This window comes from Rousettus aegyptiacus, unplaced genomic scaffold, assembly GCF_014176215.1.
Source record: "Rousettus aegyptiacus isolate mRouAeg1 unplaced genomic scaffold, mRouAeg1.p scaffold_m13_p_1, whole genome shotgun sequence".
Taxonomy (NCBI): Eukaryota; Metazoa; Chordata; class Mammalia; order Chiroptera; family Pteropodidae; genus Rousettus; species Rousettus aegyptiacus.
In genome coordinates this window covers 119494836-119517160 of record NW_023416284.1, presented here as the reverse complement: position 1 = coordinate 119517160, position 22325 = coordinate 119494836, and the positions used below count along the sequence as shown (strand labels likewise).

Here is a 22325-nt window from a genome sequence, read left to right as displayed (position 1 = left end):
AGAGTAGAAAAGCTTGGATGAAGAATATGCCAAACCATTGTCTGATACACAGGTTTTTATCCTTTCTGTTTATTTGACCTAAGGATGACACGCCTCAACTTTGTGCTGCTGATGTCTTTTGCTTGAAAAGACCATATTATTAAGCAGATAATATGAGCTTCTAAGTAGGCAGAACAGATAAGCTTGTACCCACATACTGACTTGCCAGCTATGGTACAATAAATGCATTGCTTGAAAAGCCTGGTTTTAAGGCAAGATTGTTCACTAAAAAGAACAAGGCTTATGATGAAAATAGTTGGGGCAAACCACTCTAAACCTATGGAAATAGAGATCTCACAAAAACAAACTTAATAAGATTTTAGTGGAGTTAAAAAGATATGTCAACAAAATAAAGGCTATATTTGTATAATCTAAAAAAAAAAAAAGCTACGTGAAATTCTAACAAGGAAATGCTGCATGAATCCCAGCCTTAATTACACCAATGTAAAGACAGCTTGATGGAAAGGGATGTCGGACAGGGTACTGGCTATTAGGTTATGAAGTCAAGGGCTCATATCACATGTCACAGGTAGAGAGAGAAGTGGAAGCTTTGCACGAAATGTAGTGATGCTAAAGGTAGATCTCTTTCCTCTATCACCCTATGTTTGTGTCTTTTACACAGACTGGGAAGAATTGCCTTACAAGCCCTTCCAAGGCAGAACGAGTGTCCAAAATAAAAAAGGCGAAAATGGGCAGTATTGCAATCCTTCAAGCTTGCTAGGCTGATACACTATGTTCAGTTGCAGTTATTTCAGAAAAATAATCTTTAATTTTCCTGTTACCTTAACATCATTATTTATAATCACATATGAGATGCTCTGCATAACGTGAGGTTATGAGAAGTGACTGCGTATGCACAATACTCAAAATTCTCCATCTGATTTAGTCAGAAAAACAATTGTAGAGAACCATCACAGACTGGATGCGGACCATATGAGTATTTCAGTGTACAGGTGGTGTGTAATATGTGCAATGCCTCTGGCTCACAGCGTACCTGGTACGTGTTTAGTGAATATTTGATGAGTGAAAAAATGAATCAATGAGCAGCTCAAAGTAAAAAAAAAAAAAAAACCCAAAAAACAAAAAAAACCCTTTCAGTCTGCAGAGGTAACTCAAAGAAGCACTTGTCCTTAGAGATCTGGACTTCTGAATGACCCAGCTGGATATTTTCCATGACCCTCAACCTGCATTGCTCTTTCCTGGACTCTACAAACAGACAAGCTTCCCAACCTGGTTACATAGCTCATTTGCCTCAGCTAATTGAATGCCTGGCTATAGTGACCTTGAGTGTGCATTCCTCCACTGCTGTGGACCACAGTTCAAAAAGTGACCCAGAAAGGAGGTTGCTGGAGACAAGGAAATGGGTTGGCCAAATGGGATAGAAAACCTTCCAGATTCGTAGAAGTATAATCAACTCACAAGTTCTCCAGTCATTATTATTACCATGACATCAAGAAGGCAGGGATGCTCACCACACCCCTTCACTTCTGCATAACATTCTCCCGTTATGTTTGAGTTTCACTTTCTTTTAAGGTTGCATTTCATATTGATTTGATACTTGATTTCACCTGATTTAAAAAAGAATGTTCAGGAATGTTAGGGGAGAGGGAATGAGAAACAGAGTGAGTCCTCTCTCCTTCCTTCACTCCTAGGGTGGTGCTCCCTTAACTTCCCCACACCTGGCCTCACCCGAGGGTGCTTGAAGTTTGGGGTCTGTTCTGCAGTGTTCTTCCGTGAGGAGGGCTCTCCCGGTTTTCCCATGATGCTGGATTTTGCAGCATTGAATCTCCTGTAATTAGTCTTCAGTAAGCCAAAACTTGAGGGCCTGTCACACTCGCAAAGTCTCTTTCCTTCTCTCCATTTTTCAGGAATGTTCTGTGGACTCATTGTGATTCATAGCCCAGGAGGGAGCCAGGTCTGCAGCATTTTCAGTGAATTCAGCCTGTAATGTTGTTTGTCAAGCTGTCATTTACAGCTTGGAAATTTTTTCTCTAATCTATTTTGCAGAAGCATGATGTGTCTTCTCACCTTAGTTGTGACCCTTGATGTATGCCTGCGTGAGAACAGAGGAGCCCACACCATTGCTTCCAACTTTTGGCTTTGTATAATACTAACCCATTATTCATGATATAGGTGTGATTAGTAGTAACCTGTATTGAAAATAATTTTTGATAATCTTATTTGTAATTTTCATGAAAAATAGATGACTTGAGATAGGCCTATTCTCTCATATCTTAAAGCGGGAATTTTTAAAAAATGACAAATTACATTTCTTTTGTAATGACATTTCTTTTTAATTTCCCAATTTTACCATTCATTCTGTATAAATTCACGATCTCAAGGCATTTTATTTTTCCAGTCAAGTCAAAGTCTATAAACAAGAATGTGCTTTCCATACACTTCTAGGGCAGGGCAATGTCTTTTTCATATTCGGGACTCTAGTCCCCGACATGGAGGCTGGAACATAGGAAGCACTGAATATATATTTGGGTTAAAGCTGCAGTGAATTAAGGGACTGGGACTGGAGAAATTAGAGAGGTAGGCAGAATTCGGGGAAATATCTGGAAATTTGTGGAAATCCACAGGATCAGAGACCAATTGGGAAATCCAGGGCCAAGATACAGAGGTCAGAACAAGATGCGGATCTAAATCAGAGAGACAGTGAGAAGACAAAGGTAATGAGAACCAGAGATGGAACAAAGAGCATCCAAAATGAGTCAGGAAGTGAGCAGTTTGGAGCCACGTAGTATGCAAGGGCCGACTATCTCAGTTCTGAGAAGAAAAGCCCTCCCCAGACTTCTGCGAGGCACTGACCAATAACACAGAATTTACAGTTCTGATTTAACCTCTAACCTATCCTATTGCTCCAGGCCATCCTCTCCCCTCGGTTCACACTGCCTCTGTTTTGTTTAGGCTCTAAATGGCTTCAATCTTATGACTCCCTTACTCCAGTCCATTCTAAAGCTAAGTACTGCATCTTATTTTAATTTTGGTCCCCTATCCATGATATTGTGAAAATTTTGATATTAATGTTGTACAATCAAATAATTGTCCATCTTCTTTCGTCAAATATTTATTGGTAATTTGTCACTAGATACCATTAAATAAATGCTGTGTGGCTGAATCAGCTTTGGATCCTACTGTCCAGAAATTTATAGTCCAACCAGTGCCTCATTTTTCTCCACTCTCCTGGCTGGCTTACTCTCCTTCAGCTGTTCTGGTCTTCTTGCCCTTTCTTCACTCAGCAGGTATGCTCCTGCCCAGGGCGTTTATCCTTGAAGCTCCATCTGCCTGGAATGTTCTTTGTCCAAATCTCTGCATGGCTTGTTGCCTCACTTCACTGAAGTCTTTGCTATAAGGCTAGCCTTTCCAATGCATTTCTCTAAACATACTGTTTAAACACCCTTCATTACCTATTCCTTTTACATGTTTTATTTTTATTTGTAATAATATATTGATTTTCTAATTTGTTTACTATATGTTTTCCCCACAAAATGTAAGTTCCATGAGGATAGAGATTTTGCCTGTTTTGTTCATTGCTATATTGTCAGCTCCCCAAAGGATACCTTGCCCATATTGAGTGCTGCGTAGATATTGTTCAGTAGATGAATAAGTGAGGAGTTACAATGTTAAGTAGCCAGTGCTGAGGAAAGTCAGAGGGAAGAGATAGTTTATTCCAGGAAGATTGAGGTGTTTGATCCAGGCCTGGAAACACAGTAGGAAGAGATGTTCTTCCTTCCAAAGGCAACCATTTTGGACTCTGTTATTTTCTAACAAGCCTCGAGTATTTATCATACCGCCTTGCTTCTCTCTTTCTCTCTCAGTTGAATATATTTTGTGGAGCTCAAAAGGACACAGGAGATCAGCATCAGTGTAGATCTGGTGGAGTGTGGCTCATTGGTAGTTCTAAAGAAGTCTGCTGGGGGTTCATCGAGTCTAAAAGCAAAACTGTACAGAGCAATTCTGTGATATAGTCTGGACCACTTGGTTAGACCACTTGGTTTCTGCCAGCATCAGAAATATAGAAAGTTCTTTCTTTCCTTAATTGTAGATAGAGACCAGGTCTTCCTCAGGCACCATTTCATTATCCTTAACTTGAACAACTCTTTGCTCTAATATCTGAAATACTTTTCATAGGGTAACTTACTATATTATTATCCCTCAGTTAAGATTCAGTGTAGGTGTTAAAATATTTCTGCTTTTTCTTTTCAGTCCTCAGCAAATTGATGAAGGTAGTTAGTCTCCATAAGTCATTTTAAAGTTTAGTTGCATTTCTTTGATGAAAGACAAGCAAAGGAAAATAATTGCAGTTTTCAGTGTTCATTGGGATATTCTGAGAGCTTTCAGCAATAAATTATAGGGATTCAATAAACATAAAGAAGTATCACTCATTCCTCATACCAAATGCCTAATATCTCAGACTTTGTCACTTCCAATACAAACATAAAATTTAATATTCTCAAATAGATTCTTATTCTTATATTCTATTATCTCTTCTTACACTATTTAATGCTGAAGCTTTAAATGTAAAGACGAAATAATCTTATTTTGCACTAATTTCATACAATTCTATGTGCAAATCTTTCTGTTTTGTAAGGATAGGAAAATGTGTTTGTGACTGATTTTTTCCCCTCTCCACTAATACCGATAGATGAGAAATGGCAACAACCTTTCTAATTCTTCAATGCCATGTTATATCGTGGATAATTATGTAGCAATTTAAAAAAAACCCATGGCCACTCACATTAGAAAAAGAAAACAAATGCATAACACCGATTAATTATATAGCTGTTATTAGCTTTTTAAGGGGACTCTTCTCTTTACAGGATTCACTACAGATTTTCTTTAAATAGTTAGCTCCACTAGTGTATTTAAGATATAATTAGATCTGCTTAAATTGGATTTGTACACATTTCAGGAACTGATTCATTGTGCAAAGAAATAGCAAACCCATGTTTGCTTTGCTACATGAAGCAAAACCAGCAAATATGCATATGTTCTATCTAGAAGGTGCCAAACACCCAGATGTTTGGGCAAATATTTGACCATGTGTTTGAGTACTTGTCCAGATGCTTAGTACAGCCTATTTGTGGTTCGGAGTCTTTCTGACACAGTAGGAGGATAGAGGCGCAAAGTTGCTGAGACATTCTCTATCTTGCTGAATAAATAATGGCATTCCTTTTTATTATTTTAGGTGGGCACTTTTAGAAATGACTACTTTCAGTGAAAACTTTGCAAATGACATATATCACTTTTATTAAGTGGAGAGGTCTCTTATTTTCAATGTTTTGAACAATATACATTAAAGACCTAAAATGAATACTTTAAAATTAATCTGGAAGGCAGGAAGTTATCCAATTGAGAGGAAATATACTCTAAGGTGCATTGTTCTTAAGAAGGTGGGATATGAAATGCTAAGTAAACAACCTTAGGCTAATGAAATCAAAACAAATAAACCCCCCACACTTTCACAGTACTTTAACCTGGAAACAGGATCATTCCCTTCAACAGCCTTAACAAAATGAGCCGAGCCTAGAAGTCACAACTTTACACTTGACTATTTATTCCACAGATCAAAATGGTATTTAGAATTTTTGCTACGAAGAACTTTAAGTTGTCTGACTGGGTATATTCTGATATACCAATTTGTGATAACTTTGTAAGTGGACCCTTTATGAAAAAAAGAAACTAACATCCCAAGTCAAAGGGTGTAGGCATCACTTGGTATATGTGGAATCAAAAAGAAGGCTTAGACATTAGTGCTTTATAGAGTGGTGGCAAACACACTGTTGTAGACCTGTCAGTCTTGACTGAGAAGCAAGAGAATGAGGTTGCTGAATGCTTTAAAGACAGTCCAGATTTTCAGTCAGCCAGGCCCAGGATGGAATCTTGGGTCTGTCTTATACATGGTGTATGATCTTGCAACTTAGTTAACCATTCAGTAAAATGTGAAGAGTAATATGTATATTGCAAATGTTTTGTTTGTTCTGTTTTTGTTTTAATAAGAAATCAATGAGTCATAACAGTTACTTAAAAAATGCTAGCTCCCTTTTGATTTTGAAGAATTTACAAAATATAGGAAATTAACACTAGCTTTTACTTGTCGTTGGTGGTTGAGCACACATCTCCACATCATGCTCTAGAGTTCATAAATTTTATCCCCACAGTGAGGGTAGAGCTAGCACCCTTGTCAGATTCGCAGTTAAGCATGCCCAGCGTACCATGCCATGGATGCAGCCATTGAGAGAATAACTTATAAAGCCCTGGGCATTGTCATCAGATGCATTTACCAAAAAACCACAACAATAAAAATCTGTTTTATTAGTCACTAAAAATAAGTGGTTATTGTGAACACATGCTGTTTGCTGAATGCCACTGAGTCATTTTAGTTAAATGAACACGTTTGTGCAGAAAGCTGCCCTAATTAACAATATTTGTGGTGAGAAAAGTCTTGCAAAGATACTTGCTTTCTTTTAGAATACTGTATGATTTCATTTACTAAATGATATTTTTTCAAATATAGTATTTTCAAATATTCCACGGTTCACCTGTGTTCATGTCCCTGTTAGGCCTCCATAATATATGGAAAAATTTACAAAACATTTTTATATATGCGATTATAATAATTGTTAGTTTTCCCTGTGTTGGAACCAGTTCTAAGCATTAGAATTTAACCAATCTTTACAACAACTGTATGAAGTAGGGTATTATTATCTACTTTTAAGAGATGATAAAACTAAGACATTTTAGTGTGATCTCCCAAAGTCACACAGCCGAAAAGTGGTAGAAGTGGAATTTGAACTCATGGGGTCAATCACATTTTTAAGTCTGTGCTTCACTGCTTCCTGGTGAGAAATAGGGGAACTTGGTGTATAGCGTAAAACCCCAATTCATACCACTGAAAAGAATAAAAGAGCAAATTAACATAGGGATCCATTTGACGTGTGACTGAGGCAAGTAAGTTAAGAGTTTCCAAGTAGCCCTGGGAGTGAAATTCCGGATGAGAATGATGAGAGCTTCGTCTTGCGGAAATCAGGATTTCAAAGAGATAACAACACTCCCATCAATGAAAGCCAAGACACAGAAACGACTTGAGTCTATTGATGAATAAATGAATAAAAAACTGTGGTATACGTACATATATACACAATGGAATATAAAAGGCACAAAAATAAGAATATTTTGCCCTGTGCGATGACATGGATGGGCCTTAAGGGCATTATGTTAAGTGAAATAAGTGAGACAGACAAAGACGAATACTGTATGATTTCATTTACTAAATGTGGTATTTAAAAAACAAAACAAAAAAATCAACTCATGGGAACAGAGAGAAGATTGGTGGTTGCACTGGTGGGACATGGGGGAAATGGGTGAAGGTGGTCAAAGGGTATAAGCTTCCAGTTATAAAACAAATAAATTCTGAGGATCTAATATACAGCATGGTATTTGTAGTTAACAGTACTGTATTATATACTTGAAAGTTGCTGAAAGAGTAGCTCTTACATGTTGTCAGCCCCCATCCCAACACACTCAAATGGCACCTATGTGAGGCGATACAGTATTAACTAACTTTATTGTGGTAATCATTTTGCTATATTTACATACAGAAAATCATCACATTAGACACTTTAAACTTGCACAATGTTATGTGCCAATTATATCTCAATAAAGTGGGCGAAAAAAAAAAAGAGACAGGGATATCTGACAACATCTATATTTTTATTTACTCAAATTATCCCTGGTTACTTAAACTTGATCAATTTTTCACTGCTCAGAAAGTTTTAAAAATCAAGATACTAATCAGCTTCAGGCTCCTTCAGACAATTTAAAAACTCATTAGCAATGACTGAATTTATGTTTTGGAGATGTGGGAAGTTAAACTTAACATTTTGTGGGATTCCTAATGCTTGGTTTACTCATAGTATTTATCATTGGTCATGCAGTGGATTTAGTTTTTCATGTTCCCAAGTTTAAAAATCAGTTCTATGTTTCCACTCTAAAATTCCTGGTTGTAGTTCTGTAGCTGAACCTAAAAGTCAGCTGTGCCTTAAACTTTGGGCTCAGGTCATTTGTTGTTATCAAAGGGGTGCATGAGGCTAAAAGCCCACTGTGACCCAAATGGAAATCTTTTAAACAGAAGACATCCCTATTGTGGTCTTTGGTCCATCAGCTCTCTGTCTTGGGTTTTGAAAGAGTAACCTTAACATGAGTGATATACAGCTGAGCACAATTTGTATGGAAACAAATTAGGATAGCAGTTGCTCTCTGCTCAGGTTATACAAGTTGACATCTTTCAGTTTCTACCTTCAAAGTAAGAATAATTTTCTCATGTTAAATGTTTATTAGGGCGCACAGCCACCTTACCCCATCCGCTATTTCTCTCTCTTCCTTTGCTCTTTTACTCACCAGGGTTTTACAGCACAAGTGAGTTCCAGTTTAGAGTTCATTCAGACAGTACTGAGACTGTCAAGTCTGATATTTTTGGGCTAAATGAATGGGTCAAAACTGTTGTAAATGAACCAAACTTTCAATCAGATATGATTTGAGTATACAGTGCCATAGTTTAGTTGTAGTAGAAAGTATAAGAGATTCAAAAGCCCAGAATAGTTCAGAAAAAAATATCTTGGGATCCTTTTCCATTTTAAAATGGATTGAGCAATTCTGTGTAGTTGAAGATTGACAGCAAAATATAGAATTTCTTACCAGGTAACTGTATTAGCAGCAAAACTTAGAATGTAGTCTGTTGGTTGAAAAGAGCATAAAGGAGTCTTTTTTTTTTTTTTTAATGAGGTGCTGTATCCTCATAGTTCTTGGCCAATTATACTTAGTTACTGTCAAATTGTGTTATTGGAAAATGCTCTCTATTTTGTAACTTTTAGCAAATAATGAGAGACTTCACGGACATTGATTTTTCTTATAATTATTTGTTTATTATTATAGGTTAACATTGTTAAAACTACTTCCAAGTATTGCCTTCTATTTATGTTGAACTATAGCACAAGATATTGCTATATAATAGCAATTCTGAGTAGTTTTAGGTATTGAGAATTGACCAAATATTAAAATGGTAGTCAAATAAATGTTTCAGTAATCCTTGAAACTTTTATACTTCACAGTAATTCTCCTTTTCCTAGATAGAACTTTCTGTGGGATAAAATGCATTGCATAAATATTATAGACAGTTATTATATTACATAAACTTTATATACATTTTTGTTCATATGTTTCACTTACCAGAATCAAGAGGCAACTTGAGGCCAATTTCGTGTGTTCAGGGATGGTGGAAAATACTGACAAAATCAAGCAACCAAATACAAGGAGAAAGCTGAAAAACAACAAAAAAGAGAATTCTGATGAGAAGCTTGTCTTATCATGGCAGACTTAATTTCTTCTTTTTAAAGAATAAAGCACTGGATCCATTCGAATTAGCATCGATTAAATCATAAAAGTCCTAAAAGACACTAGCTTTTTGGAAAAGCAAAATACAGTATGATGTATGGTGCGAATGAGGCTCTTTTGCAACTTTATTAGTGAAAATATTGTGTGCTTGTGTGTGTGTGTGTGTGTGTGTGTGTGTGTATGTGCGTGTGTGGCATGCTGTATTTAAATGTCTACATCTAAGAATCTATAAATTCCCCATAAACTCCTTTCCCAAGCAGGGTCCCAAGAAAGGCTCAGAAAGTGCGTTCTTGCTTTCCTATCTTGGAAGCATGTGCTGCAGCTGCTTTGCTGACAGAGAAGCAGAATCTGCCTCACATTCAGCAGTTTTGGTGAACCGTCATGTTCTAAGTGGTTGTTACTAACCCACTGGCTCACTTTTAGAGTCTAACATTGCTCAAGGAGTCTCATTTGTCATTTCTTTAGAAAAATAATAAGAGTAGAAAAGGAAGGGAATGATTTTCTCTGATATCCATGTGCTTTCCATTTCTTTACATCCAAACAACTAGAGAAAGGACTTCTTGGCTCTGTTCACACATGATAGGGAATGGAAGTCAGGACAATTCACAGGCATTTTTATTCCTAGCAATATGGAACTTTTGAGGTCCAGAGACGGAGCCGAGTTACCAAGGAAATGTCTAATAAGAAGGAAGTCTCCGTTTTAAAGTTTAAGTTACTTATCCTGAAATGCAAGATTAAATAAATAAATAAATAAATAAACAAGCAAACAAACAAACAAATAAATAAAACTCCAAACAACGACACCTGGGCTACTTGTTCTAGTCCATATTTTTTACTTTTATTTATTTCTGGGAAGCTCATACAATAATCTTCCATAAAATATCAGTTTCTGTGTTCTCCAGTGTGCCAGTGGAGTTAGTCCCTGGCACCTCTTGGTTTTCTTTGACAAGTCATACAGGTTTTTCCGCCATACTTGACTTAGAGGTTTCATGGGCCTAGAGCCAGTATTGGCAAATTTTGGCCTTAGGAACAAATCTGGCCCCTAGTGCTTGTTTTTATAACTAAAGTCTTACTAACACACAACCACATCTATTCATTTATGTGTTGTCTATGTCATACTACAATGCAGTGTGACGGAGACCCATAAGGTATACAAGACTAAAATATTTACCCTCTGGCCCTCTCGAGACAACGTTTTCCAACTGTTAACTGATACCATGTATTCCTTATTTCTTTACATATCTAGTCCAGCACAGAACCAGAGTGGACATTCATAACTGCTTATGTTCCACATGCTAACAATTACTGAGATTCAGAAGTTTCCTATAAGCTGGACACTGGACTAAGCCCCTTTCACGTGCATTATCCACATTATCCTCACATATTATTTATGGAATAAAAATATCAATATTTCTATTTTACAGATATGAAAACTAAGAATTGGGAACATTTTGTAACTCATCCAAGGCTGAGGGTTCAAGCACTCTCTGTTCTGAACTGTCTGACCCGTCACCTGTCAGTGTTGCTGAATGAGCATGAATAGATGAGAATGGCAGTAACACTCATGGATCAGCAAGACTTTCAGGTATACTTCTCTATCTCTTCAAACTTAGAGGGAAGTAGTTATTCCAAATAGAGGAAATTTCCAAGGGAATGGAGTCCACCAGTAAAAAAACACCTAGCTCACAATGCTAATCATCACTCATCATACTTTCGACTCATGCATATAATGATTCAAGATATTTTAGATTATAGTTTAAATTGGCCCTAATAGACTGGAAATTATAAACTAGAAATAAAATTCCATGATTTCTATTTGCTCCTATATGATCTGCAGACTACTAATGAAAAGATGAAGTTCAAGTATTTAGGAAGATGACGTGGCATCAGATAAAGACAGCGAGTGTCTGTTATCTAGATATCTCTCAGGGGTCCAGACTTAACAGAAAACATTAGGAAAAGCAAGCAGGGGATTATTTAATAGCGAAGACACCTTATTCCTCCAAAAACATCCTAACGGTAGCTTCATGATCTCTACGTTTGTATTCAAAACAGTTCTATATTATGAGTCCTTTAGCTGGTTCTTTCTTTATTAATCTTTTTTTGTTTACTATTTTCACTTCCTGTCATTACTTCATCCATTTTCTTCCTTGAGCTGATCTTACCCTCCGACAACAGTAGTTTCTATACTAGAATTCTGTTACTGCTATAGGGCCCTGTATGAAGACTGCAGGCCAAAGACCTCTAATACTCTGGCTGCACAGGGGTAATAAGTGGGCATATATATTCATTCATTCATTCATTCATTCATTCCTTCCTGCCTGCCTTCTTTCAACTATTCATTCGCTTATCCAATCAGCAAACATTGGTAATATACATAATACTAGGCTGACTGATGGGATATAAGAATAAACAAAATTCCTTTCTTATTTTGCCTTCAGAGGCATACAGAGTACTAAAGAGAGTGCTGATGGCAAAAATAGGGAAAATACAGGGGATGACAGAAGCACACAGGAGAAGAAGGGTTAGGCAGGACTGGTAATACTTAGTTTGCAGAGTTGAGTGCAAAGTGGGAAATGCAGGCACCTTTGTTAAAAAATTATTAAGGTTTTTTGCTGCATCTGCTGTGGGGATGAAGACCATTCTCAGTAGACTGTTGACCTTCCAGAAAATGTGGACATCACTCTGAAGGGACACACAGTTATTGTGAAGGGCCAGAAGCACCCTGGGGAGGGACTTTAATTATCAACATTGAACTCAGTCTCTGGAAAGAAAAAGAAGATGCTCTGGGTCGACAAATGGTGGAGCAATAGAAAGGAACTGGCCACTGTTCTCACTATCTGTAGTCATGTACAGAGCATGATCAAGGGTGTTACCCTGAACTTCTGTTACAAGATGAGGCCTGTGTATGCTCACTTTCCCATTATCATCGTTATTCTGGAGAATGGTTCTCTTGTTGAAATACAAAATTTCTTGGGTAAAAAATACATCCATAGAGTTCAGATGAGGTCAGGTGTTGCTTGTTCGGTATCTCAAGCCCAGAAAAATGAGTTAATTCTTGAAGGGAATGACATTGAACTTGTATCAAATTCAGCTGCTTTGATTCAACAAACTACATCAGTTAAAAACAAGAATATTAGAAAAATTTTGGATGATATCTATGTTTCTGTAAAAGGAACAGGTCAGCAGACTGATGAATAAGGTCTAAGTTGTCCAGCTATAGGAAGGGCAGAATGTTGAATGATTCCTCAGACTTATTAGTGATATTTTAAAGATGCAATAAAAGTCGTATATTAAAAAAATTGTTAAGAAGTTCAAGATGATGACAACAGAACATGACACCTAGTGTGGCACCCTTCTAAGTGTTGAGCTCCATGAGGCTGCATAGATTGCATGCCCATAAAGCCAGACTTGGGGTTGGAAAAGACTTTCTGGAAAAAGTCCTGATCACACTCAACTCTGAAGGCCCAGAAAGAGTTAGTTTGCGCAATGGTTGGAATGACTGGGGAGAAAGACCACTCTTCTAGTCCGTGAGACTGGATGGGTGAAGACCAGGTGCAAGCATGGCATCACTAAAATTCACTAATTAATCGATAAATTAAAACTAGTAAATACCTGCTAGCCAGCTTATCCTTTGGAAGTATGTAAAAAGTGTAAGGCAGGTCATTCCTGCAAATTCATTTTCTGTACAGGAATCCTTTCTGTTCCATGGAAAACATGTCCTGAGTACTCACGGTAAAAGACACTGTGCGAAGGATAAATTAAAGCAGTCTCTACTCTTAAGAAATTAAACATTTTTTAAGTGCTGTGGTCAAGGTGAACATAATGGATCATATTAAAGGGCTGTAGCAGGTAAAGCCAAGAAAAATGTTATCGAGGCTGAACGTGTGGAGAAATTCTACTCTACCACATTTGGGAATGGTGGAAGCACATCAGAAAGTCTTCAAGAAATGAGCGGTGCGTGAGATGGTCTGTGAAGGAAAGGTAAGGTTTCGATATGGGAAGTTTCTGGAGAAATACATTCCAGAAGGAGGGTCCAAGATGAGAAAGGCAATAAGCCAGAAACTAAATGGGATAAAATATTTGCTCTCTGTTTTATGGAACAAAAAGTTATTGAGTCTGATGTAGCATAGGGTGAGATGGGAGTCTGGGCCATGATCAGGGGAAAGGCTTGTATGGCAGGGTCTGTCTTTAGGTCAGTAGAGTTGCCCTCTGGGAAAATCAGTTTGACAGTAGTGTGTGTTGGGATGTATTTGAATAGTTGGGTAGCAGGGACAAGAGTAATGATGATCTAGGTTAGGTTGTTAAAGTAGCTGGTAAAAATGAGAATGGGATAGAGAGGCAGACTGGAGGGATGCTCTAAATATAGTTGCTCCTTGACTTTTATAATTATTAGCTTGAGGAGTAAAGTTTGGGAAGGAGGTGTGATGGCTGAAAAGCCTCTTCGAGGTTTCCATACATAGCTATTGGTGATGCTTTTAGCAAGTCAGGAAAATTAGGAGGAAAACTGATTTTGAGAAGAGGATAAATTCAATTTCAGACATCCACATGGATTGTAGATCTAAATCTTGGGCACAAAGTCTGGTTGGAGATATAGAAGTACATTTTTTTTTTCCCTAGAGGAAGTGACTATATGGAACATGTTACCTTGAGGAAAGTGCAGACCAAGCATATAAGGTTTTGGTAAATGAACATAAAGGATTTTGGGGGGACATTTTCTGATCTTGGAGAATGACATCATGGTGAATAATTAACACATTTTTCTATGAATTAGCTCTTGGTAGCATAGTCAGAGACAGACTTTCTGGCTGGGAAAAGCACTTAATTGACACAGATCACCCCTCTGAGGTGATGATGTTCAGACATCAGGCTCATTTGGCAGTGACATGGTGCACTGTTGGGGCTTGAGCATGGCTCTGCTGACATCATTGTGTTATCATATCTCATTTTACAGTTATAGATGAAACTATAATTGTTTCATCTTGAATATTGATTTTCCTCCTCATTATTGCAGGATTATGGTAGTTATTAGACCCACTGCTGGGGTTGTTTTCTTAATGCATTAATAAAGAAACATGTGTATTGCTATATCAGAAACTCGTATAATATTTTCATAATAGCATTTCAGTATAATTTTTTCTTTTGTAATCACATATATTTTATGCACTTAAAAACATTATTCTGAGGAATGGTTCATAGGCTTCATCAGGCCGATGGAGAGTCGCTGGAAAATGGACCATTTTGGCATGGGTCTCCAACTTACTCAGGTAGGTTTTAAATCAGTTTGGAAAAATATGGATATTTTTTCTTTTGCATTAATTCTGAGATATCATAAGGTCCATATTTCTTCAAAATTATTCTGTAACAGCCATTGGCTTTCATTTTGCCTGAGGCGATCATTTACATTTTGTTTCTGAGGAAATTCACCTTGATGCAGATCTTTTGTCCAAAATTTCTTTAGAAGGCACTGATTATTTTGAGGAGAAGGGCATTTATGATAAAAAATATTATCAGTTCAAAGGTCTCTATGTTTATTCAAGAAAACCACCATCAGCTTCTCTTGTGGGTTAATTAAGAATCAATTTGTCAGATTTAATTTGACAAAAAGCTTTACTTGGAAATATCATGGGTGCCTGTGGAACAGATGATGACCAGCTCTCAAAGCGGGTACTTCAAGGATGGGTTCATTTAGCAAGAATTAGAATGATATGAAAATGAAGTATTCAGAAAAGCTTTGCTGATGTTTTGTCAGACAAACCAGGGCAAGTTACACAATGTCATTCATGCAGACACAAACTCCAGCACACACAAGCAATTATAAATAATGCAATGAAGAAAGGAGAAATGGATCTGGTGTTTAAAGTAGACATCTCACTGAGTTTAGCACAGTGGAGAAGGCAAATTCACAGCATGGGCTTTGTAGATGAAACAAGTACACATTTACACCTAGAAGATACTCTTTGCAAGTATTTCGATGGACTATAAGCTTTTCCTGTTAACACTGTCCATGTAGGTGGACAGTGTTAAGAAAGATTTGGGAGATTTCTGTAGCAGGAAACAAAATGCTTGTTCTTGAGAACACTCCTTCAAGAATTTAGTAGAAGCAGGTATACTTGTATCATTTTGATGTTTTCGTTAATGTTTCAAAACAATGTACTTTAAAATCAGAATCACTTCTTATTCATTTTCATATAATTCTCCTGATGCTCTTTACCATATTTAAGTGATCAGAAATGAGATACAATTCCCCAATCCCTTCTCGCAAGACCTGACTAGGATCATACTGTAAGCTGAAGGGAGTTTTGCCCTAACTCGTGGCTTGTGGAAGAATGAACTGCTGTTGGGTTTGACCGATTGTAGATGGGTTGTGATGTGGTGTATTGAAGGCTATTGAATGCAATTTACAATGCTTAATAAAAATCTTTATTCTTTTAGTATAAAACAAACAAACAAAAAACAACAACAAAGAAAGCTTTGGGACAGGAGAGATCTTAAATATCTTACATGGAATAGAATCATGGGATTAACATAAACAATCTAATAGGAAGGAGATATAGTTTTTAAGGAAGCAATTATTCAGAAATAACTTCCAAAGGAAATTCAACCTTGCCTTTGACTTTGTATATATTTTTAAGTATTGCTTTGATAGAATGTATTTTGGTACATTTGATGGAAACTCTCACAAGTGCATCATGAATTATGACTGGTGTGCACATGCTGGCATTAGTGACCATAGATGACCCACAGGTTGACACAACACTTGCCTGGAGGACATGCTGCCTAATAAAATTAAAAACTCATCATCAGAGGCATGGCTGGAACCCATTTTTTTTCTTCTGGTATCTTAGATTTACCTTTCTTTCTATACTTGGCACTTTGCACAAATGTCCTTCTGCATAATTTTTCCATAAAAGAAGGGCATTTTGCACATGAAATCTATCTACAGCATGCTCCAGCTTCCATTGCATAACAATAGAAATTAAATATGAAATTTTTGGTGTCTGTAAAGGTAATGTGAAATATTTGATTAAAAACACTGCATGATTCTGCTTTTCAAGTGCAATATGCCCTAAATATTAACAAAGGCCCATATCAATAAATATTATCTCTGTGAAGTTGCAAAAAAAGAGTATCACCAGCTAACAGTTTGAAAAAATAAAATGTGTTTTACATGTGTGTAGTGTTAAGAGGAAGTCAGAGAAGATGAGAAAGAATGATTTTTGCTTGCACAGTGGTTTTCTGTAGAGCAGTGGTCCCTAACCTTTTTGGCACCGAGGACCGGTGCTCCTATGAGAATGTAATGCCTGATGATCTGAGGTGGAGCTGAGGCAGTGAGGCTAGCGCTGTGGAGCAGTTGCAAATACAGATGAAACGTCTCTCGCTTGCCATCTTACCTACTGCTGTGCGGCCTGGTTCCTAACAGGCTATGGACCCATACCAGTCCCAGGTGTTGGGGACCCCTGTTGTAGAGGACTACGGCTGATGTAAGTGAGCTAGAACAAGGCAACAGAAGGCAAAGCAGCTCAAGAGCCTTCCCTCGGAGCAGTCCCTGGACTCTGTAAACACAGACAAAAGGCACACTCAGTCTACTTCTCACCCCAGGATCAGAGAATCCTTGCATTTGAGCTCCCTCTCAAAACAGGGATTATTTTTTGAAATATCACTAGTAGGCAGTTGTGCAGATAGTTCTCATTGAACTCTTCTAGCATCTAGAACCTTCCTAGCACTTAAGGCATCACAGTCCTGTTATAGACTGCTGGACTGCCGAAAGATTATTTTTCCCTCCGAGTCACATCTCCTTCTCCCGGCCCCTGACTTATTGGTCCTCATTCAAGCTCTGGATCACCCAGAACATGTGCTTCCTCCTCTATATGTTAGTTATTCAGAGATTCAAGGTTGGTTTTATCATGACTTCCCAGTCTGTCTTCAGATTCAATATACCAAACCCAGTTCTTTGTTTACTTTGCATATGAATCAATGCCTAGAGAATTGTCATATTTCATTGCTGTTTTTTAAATATACCCAGTTTGTTCTTGCATCCCTCAAAGTTAACCTCCAGTCTAAGCAAAAGATTTAGCATTGAGCACGAACATAAAATATCTGTGTAGTCAATTCTTGCCAGGGAATCCAAATTCAAACTTTCCACTGCCCAGCTATCAGCAAAAGTTTAGTTTGAAGAAATGTCTTAAAGATATGCTTCTGCTTATTTTCCCATATCTTTCCTACCACATTGCAGGGCCCGGAGCAAACCTAACTATTAATAACCTGTGTACTTGAACCTCATTACCTTGATTGCTCATTGAATATTTTCACTAAACCGTGTTTGATTTTTTGTTATTTTCTTGAGGAGTAAAATGCAGTCAATCAATTAACTCTCTACTTCACATCACATGTGCTCAATGAGGCATCATTTAAGAAATTTCTCTTAGGATTTTATTGCAAGAAATGTTTTCCTACAATATGATGGGCAAATTGTTGACCATTTTTAATGAGTTCAGGTTAGCTGGGTCCAGATTTCTGTTATAAGGCATCGAAGTATTGGTGAGTGAAATTAAAGAACTTTTATTAGTAAACTTTAATAAATCTTGAAAAAGGCAATTGGTGCCAAATGATCAGAGAAAAATATTCCGAATGTCAAAAAAAGTAAAGTGAGGAATTTGGACTTTGTATATTCGCAAGCTAAATTACAACTCTTAGAAATCTTCCACCCAGAATATTAAGCAATTTCTAATAAATTCAAAAGAAAAACTATGATTTCTAGAAAACAATATAAATTCACCAAGAGCAAGAAAAATTAAACTATACCTGTTTTCTATTTTGATAGGTTTACTAGCTTGTTATGTTAGGGGAATAAAGTGTCTTGATTTCAGCAAATACTGAAAAGTGTTTTATAATGTCCTTGAGAAAAAGGAGGAATTCAGGCAGAACAATATGACTCTCGGGAATATCTGTACCTGGTGAGAAATCTCCAGAGACGAGGCACAGTTTTTTGTAAGAAATCTCTGAAGACAAGTGAAATTCCATGATCCATCAAGCCAAAACATCATCTATTGCTTCTGAAAAAAACATTGACGACATTTTACTTTACGGAGACAATGATCTTTTAACATCTTTGTCTCCCTGCCCTGGCTGCTGGGAAGCTTAGAGGTGAATTTGTGACCCACATTATTGGTGAAGATCTTTCTGGCATATGTGTTTATAGATTAACTTCATTCTTGACTTCCTGTTATTATCCCAACATTATGTTATCTTCATTATATTATTTCAGTCTCAAATATTTACAGAAATTGGGAACTTAAGCATGGTTTGTGTCTAATAGGGCTTTCAATTTAGCGGGGAGACAGACTTTTGCTCGTTTTTATCCATATTTTTTTTGTTAGCAGTTGCAAGTCCTTTTTGGATGTACAGGGTATTCGGGATATACCCAACTAAATATGAAAGTGATAAAGGTGTGGTTTTGTCTATTACAATTCTTTATTTGGAATAAGAGTATTAATGCATCTTAAAGTCACCTTCTTTTTAAAGAAGCAAATGAGATTGTTGGCTCGAATTCAACTTAAACTAAACCTAATAGATTTCTTTCACTTGAATTACTGAAAAGGTTTTACATTTGCTATTTTTACATTTTATTATGTAATTTTGATTCATTTATTCCTTGCATGAACTACCAACTCCCTACTTTAAGAATCTCCAAATGTCTTACACTTGTTTTCAGTTTCCTTACAAACTCTGTGGCTCTCGTCTCTGGAGACCTCACCAGGTGAAAATTCTCCCAAGTCAGATCAATCTGCCTGAATTTCTATTCCTTTTCCTCGAGGGTGTTATAACACTTTCCAGTGCTTTGCTGAAATCTAGATGTTTTATTTACTCTATTCCCCTGATAGAGCAAACTGGAAAACCTATTGAAACAGGAAACAAGTGTAGTTTATTGTCTCTTGCTCTTGGTGAACTTGTATTGTTTTCTAGAAATCATAACTTTTCTTTTGAATTTACTAGAAATTATTTTCTTACTATTCTATATGGAATATTTATGAGTTGTTATTGAGCTTATCAATATACAAAGTCAAGAGTCCATAACTTTACTCTTTTTGACACTCAGAATATTTTTTTCTCTCTGGTCATTGGCATCAATTGCATTTATCAAGATTTATTAAAGCTTATTAATAAAAGTTCTTCAATTTCATCCACCAATACTTTGATGCCTTATAACATAATAAGTCTGGACCTAGCAACACTATTTCATTAAAAATGCCAACAATGTGCCCATCATATATTTTTATTTTCTCTGAATCTCATTTTAAAAACTCCCTTTTTGTTCGAAAATCATTCTTTTTGACGGAATGAAAAAAATAGGTTAAGATTTGAATAGCTCTGCTTTCTCTGTGTTATTGTAACAGTATTGGTCTCCAAAAGTAGGGCTATATCTTCGCTATTTCTGTTTTTTGTTTTCAAGAAAAGGAAGATTGTGTGTGTGTGTGTGTGTGTGTGTGTGTGGCATGTTCTGAATTATTTAGCTTTTAAACTGAAATTATTCTTAAAGATTGTGGTTCTTTAAAAAATGTTTTTTTTAGTTTCATGCTTTCCATTTTCTCTATGTTTTAAAATGTAGAGTAAATATCTGAGTGTTTTGGAGAATTTCTGGGTAAAATGTCTGGGTAGACAAGATTAGTTTCTTTTGATGCTCCTTTCTATCTCTCATTATAGATCTCTGTCCAGTGTTTCAAATCTCTTGTTTTTATTATCATTAAAAATTGTTTTCCTGAAACAAACTCATAGATACAGAGAACATTTTGATGGTTGCCATATGGGAGAGGGGTTAGGGTGAAAAGGGGGAAGAGATTAAGATGTATAAATTGCTGGTTATAAAAACAGTCATGGGGATGTGAAGTACAGCAGAGGGAATATAATCAATAAAATTTTAATAACTATGTATGGTGTCAGATGAATACTAGACTTATTGAGTCAATCGCTTTGTAAGTTATATGAACATCAAATCACTATGTTGTACACCTGAGACTAATATATTTTATGTCAACTGTAATCAAAAAGCTAAAACAATTTCTTTTCCTCACCTCTATTTAAGTTTCTTTATCTATGTTCTCTGTCTGCTTCAGTCTGTGTTTTTTTCTTTTCTTTTTCTTTCTTTCTTTCTTTCTTTTTTTTTTTTTTTAAGATCATAACCTCCTTGAAAAGTGATCTTGAAATGAGGAAGTTCAGACATCAATTGTTGCCCCACCTTGGGTACCTATCACAAGCGTGAGTTCCATGAATATACTCACTTAGTCTGGAATTAATTGAGTGGATCATGACTTATTAAAATTAAATTAAAAAATCTCTGCTTTTTGAGTACAGTCAAAAAGCACATTTTTCATCTTGGTAGATGGTGTAGGCAGTCAATGGCTGAATGGAGTGACTGTGAATGGTCTTGCTGAATAGAACAAGGCAATAGAACACTATTTCTTAAAGGGCCTGAGATCGGCAATTTAGAAAGCCATTGCTCAGGTTCTTGCCTGCTCTGCAAGTTCTGTTTCTGTGTCATTTCCAGGAGACATAACAGATTGAAAACCACTGTATATTGTTTAGCAGTAATGAATTTAAAATAAAAAACAAAAGCAGTCTTTTCTACTGTCATATATTCAATGCATGTAGTAGGAGAGCATTTTATTTTTATATTTTGTATTCTTGTTATATATCTTATATTCTAGTTATAGATCTTATATTCTGTTATATTTTCCTCTGAGCAAACAGCATCATTTGGAATTTTCATTTGTTTATTTTGGTCTTCTTTGCTAGAATGTAAGCTCCATGAGAGCAGGAACTCCTTTCTCTGATTTGCTACTTTATTACTAGTAACTAGAACAGGCCTGGTACAGGTACTAATAAATGCATATGTTCATGCAACATGTATTACTCAGGGCCTACCACATGCTACACAGTGTTCCAGATGCTGAAGGTATAGTAATGTATAGAATAGACAATAATCTCTGCTCTTACAAAATTTACATCCTAGTAGGAGAATTAGGTGATAAACAATGTAGATAAGTAAAATGTATACAATGTTAGAGAGAAATAACTGCTAAGAAGGAAAAAAAAATCTTCCCACACAACAGAGGATGGGATGCAGAGGCCAGGGGAAGTGTTACTAAAAAGGTAACATTTACTGAATTGCAAAAGTGAAATCGCATGACCTATCAAGCCAAAGCAATAGTACATTTAGAATTCAGCCTGCATAAGCCTTCCAGCCCTGCTCCCTAAAGGACTGCTTTTATCATGCCAATTCCTCATTTTAAAACTTATGGTTCCTCTCTCACTGTCACATCCAAACTCCTTTTTCTGGTTTTTAAGCTCCCCACCAGAACATTAATTCCTTCATTCTTCCAGAGAGGCCCTCTGGGCAGGCCCGTCTCCTTTCTATTTTCTGCACAATATCATGCCATAATGTAATAATGTGATATAATAACGGAACTTCATCCTTCTGTGTGCTGCTTCCCCTGCCTGCAGCCACAAGTCAGCAGATCACAAATCAGCTGGTCCCCAAGCTCAAGCTTTCTGTCTTACGTAGCCTCCTTTCCACATACCTCATTCTCATTGCCTCTACCTTACAGCTGTTTTAAGGATTAAATGAGAGCATCAAACTCAGAATTTGTGTTTTAACAATAACAAATTATATATATATAAATATATAATTATATATATATATATATATATGAGTGAAAGATGCCCATTGAACATCACACTGACATATAAGTGCTACATACATAACTTTGATGAGTTTTGATTAACACATATAATAATTATGACAAAGAATTAAATGATTTATCATCTGAAATCTTTGCTTATAAAGCAAGAGATTTGACAGTGTAAAACATGAAACAATGCCCAGCGAG

At 36.5% G+C, this 22325-nt stretch overlaps 1 protein-coding gene and 1 pseudogene across 2 annotated transcripts in view; one reads left to right on the top strand and one right to left on the bottom strand.

The window, feature by feature from the left end:
• Window positions 1–22325, bottom strand: part of KCNQ5 (potassium voltage-gated channel subfamily Q member 5) — a 447247-nt gene that overhangs the window by 140642 nt on the left and 284280 nt on the right. For both annotated transcript variants that reach the window (XM_036219415.1, XM_036219426.1), the window contains exon 2: window positions 9274–9364. In XM_036219415.1, the coding sequence (XP_036075308.1) occupies window positions 9274–9364 (91 nt within the window). The remainder of the gene's footprint in view (window positions 1–9273; window positions 9365–22325) is intronic.
• On the top strand, window positions 11291–12639 carry LOC107509261 (annotated as a pseudogene).